We start from the raw sequence: 2,313 nt of genomic DNA on the forward strand, positions 1-2,313 counted from the left end.
AGGAAGAAAAGGGGGAATCTGGAAAAGTCCGAATGTGACCTTTCAGTTTTCCCTTCAGATCATTTTGTCTTCGTCCTTACCTTCAGCAAGATGGCTTTAAAAGACCCTCCAAATTTAAACAAGGTGTTTCATTTCAGACTGAAAAGCCGGTTCCACCCCATCTGGACGCATTCCAGCTCTGATTTTCCATTTCGAGGAGGGCACAGCCACTTTTTCTTTCAGGTTGCCTTGAAACTGGAAGCACGTACACGCTCCCTGCTTTGCCAAGGGCGCTGAAGGGCTGCGCGCGTGCCGGCCGCAACGGGGCTGGCGGCAGCGGCCGCGCTGCGAGCCTGGCGCCTGCCCAACCAGGTCAGGAAAGCGGATCCGGTAGCGGTGGCCGTGCCGGCTGTGTAAGGACACCCGRGCTCGGCGGGGTAGGAGACCTGCCAGGCAATTGGCGGGCAAAGCTGAGGCCTCCTTTGCCCAAGCTGTAAGCACAGTGCGGCGGCGAATCTCCCGCTGTCCCCTGCAAAACCTGTCCGGGGCTCAAGGACCATGTTGGCCTTTCCAGCTGCCCGCTCTGGCCATGCCTGGGGCCAGGCTGGGTTTTGCACCGTGCACTGAACGTGCGAAAATGGAGGTGTCTTTGGGGATGGGGAAGGGTCGTATTTCCCTAGGAAAAGGCCTCTCAGACGTGCCCCGGCGAGGGCTGTGGGGCAGGAGGATATTGCTGAGCGTCCTCCGCCGCTGCCCAGGGCGGCTGCGGGGACACGGGATGGGGGAACCTCACCTTGCCACAGCGAGTCCTGCCCCGGCAGAGGATGCAGCCGGCAGTGCTGGGGGGGCACTCGCCCCCCACCGGGGACCCCTCTCACCTTCCCTGCGCTCCCTCCCCCAGGCTGGCCGGCGAATGAGTCTGCCGCAGCAGCAGCAGCAGCAGCAGCAGCGCGCAAGGCGCCCGCCCGCCGCCCCGCAAGAAGGGGCCATCCCCGCACGGCCGCCTGCAGCCAGTGAGTCCTCTTCCCCCCAAACCCCCAGGGGATGTGCCGGGGCTCGGGGCCCTGCCGGCAGCCGGCCCGGGGAGGTGGCGATGCCGCAGCAGCGTCGGCTGAGGGAGCTGTTGGTCCCCCAGACTGCTGTGAGCCAAGACCACACGGATAAAACTGGAGGAGCACGGGGTTATGCCGATGGACGCGTTCGCAGCTTTTCCCGGTTCTGCTCGCTTGCATTTGCTAGAGCAGGAAGAAACGGCTGTGAACGGTTCCCTGCCGTTGCATTCGCGCCACGCAGGAAAGGGGTCTTGCTCGCTCGCGGGGCGCTAAGCGATCGCCGGGCCTCCCCACGCATCCTCAGCGGTGCAAGCATCCRCGACGCACGAAACCCAGCCTCCGTCCCACCGCGCTCCGCCAACGTCCCCCCACACACACACCTTAACGCCTAACGCACGCCTGTCCCTCTCTCCTCGCCAGTGACCAAGTCTTGCGGGATGATGAAGCCCAGCGAGTCCAGCAAATCACTCCTGGCAGAGCTGAAGATCAGGAGACCCGCGCAGCGAGCCAGGATCCCGGCGCCCTTCACAGACCCCGTACGTCCCCCGCACCGTCTGCAGCGCCGCGCTTGGGGCTGGCGCTTTCCCCCTCTGCCCCATTCCTCTCCTTCTCATCCGCCCTGGGGCCATCATGGAGGGGGGTGCCCGGGCGTCCCCAGGCAAGGGGAACGACACCCCCCCCACACACACACAGGCTGGGACGCCGGAGCCGGCAGCACCCCAGCACAGGAGCCTGCGCTCGCCCCGGCCGGACCCGGCGGACGTGGACGCCCTCGTGCCCACGCACGATGAGCACGGCCGCCCGATCCCCGAGTGGAAGCGGCAGGTGATGGTGCGGCGGCTGCGGGCCCGCCTGGCGGCCGACGACGCCGTGGGAGGCGAGGTAGGGCATTTTGGGGGGCGGGGGGAGGCCCGGCGGGCACCCGCCGCTCGCGCCGGCTTTGCCCGCCCGGCAAAGCTTTCTCGCGCCGGGGGCGGCGTGCGGCTCTCACGGCCCCCTTGCCGCAGGGCCTGGGCGCGTGGTGCTTTTYGCCGGCCCGCGACGCCATGCTGGGCCCCTTCGGGGAGCTGCTCACCGAGGCGGACCTGGCGCAGCTGGAGTGGCAGGTGGAGAGCCTGCGCCTGCGGCGCCGCGGCGAGGAGTACCAGGGCGAGCTGGAGCGGCTGGCGCAGGAGCTGCGCGCCCTGCTGCCCTCCCCGCTGCTCAGCATCACCGTGCAGAGCCCGCCGCCAGCACCGGGCCAGCCGCTGCCCCTGTGGTGCGGCCGCCTGGCCGGCGTGGT

At 67.9% G+C, this 2,313-nt stretch overlaps 1 protein-coding gene across 1 annotated transcript in view; it reads left to right on the top strand.

Annotated features, from left to right (window-relative positions):
- Positions 1 to 1,072: 1,072 nt before the first annotated feature.
- ESPNL (espin like) overlaps positions 1,073 to 2,313 on the top strand; it is a 2,542-nt gene continuing 1,301 nt past the window's right edge. Inside the window, exons 1-4 of the mRNA XM_026077396.1 lie at positions 1,073 to 1,160; positions 1,452 to 1,567; positions 1,725 to 1,918; positions 2,032 to 2,311. Of these exons, the coding sequence (XP_025933181.1) occupies positions 1,073 to 1,160; positions 1,452 to 1,567; positions 1,725 to 1,918; positions 2,032 to 2,311 (678 nt within the window). The remainder of the gene's footprint in view (positions 1,161 to 1,451; positions 1,568 to 1,724; positions 1,919 to 2,031; positions 2,312 to 2,313) is intronic.

The sequence above is a fragment of the Apteryx rowi genome, unplaced genomic scaffold, assembly GCF_003343035.1.
Source record: "Apteryx rowi isolate R43461 unplaced genomic scaffold, aptRow1 scaffold_450, whole genome shotgun sequence".
Lineage (NCBI taxonomy): Eukaryota > Metazoa > Chordata > Aves > Apterygiformes > Apterygidae > Apteryx > Apteryx rowi.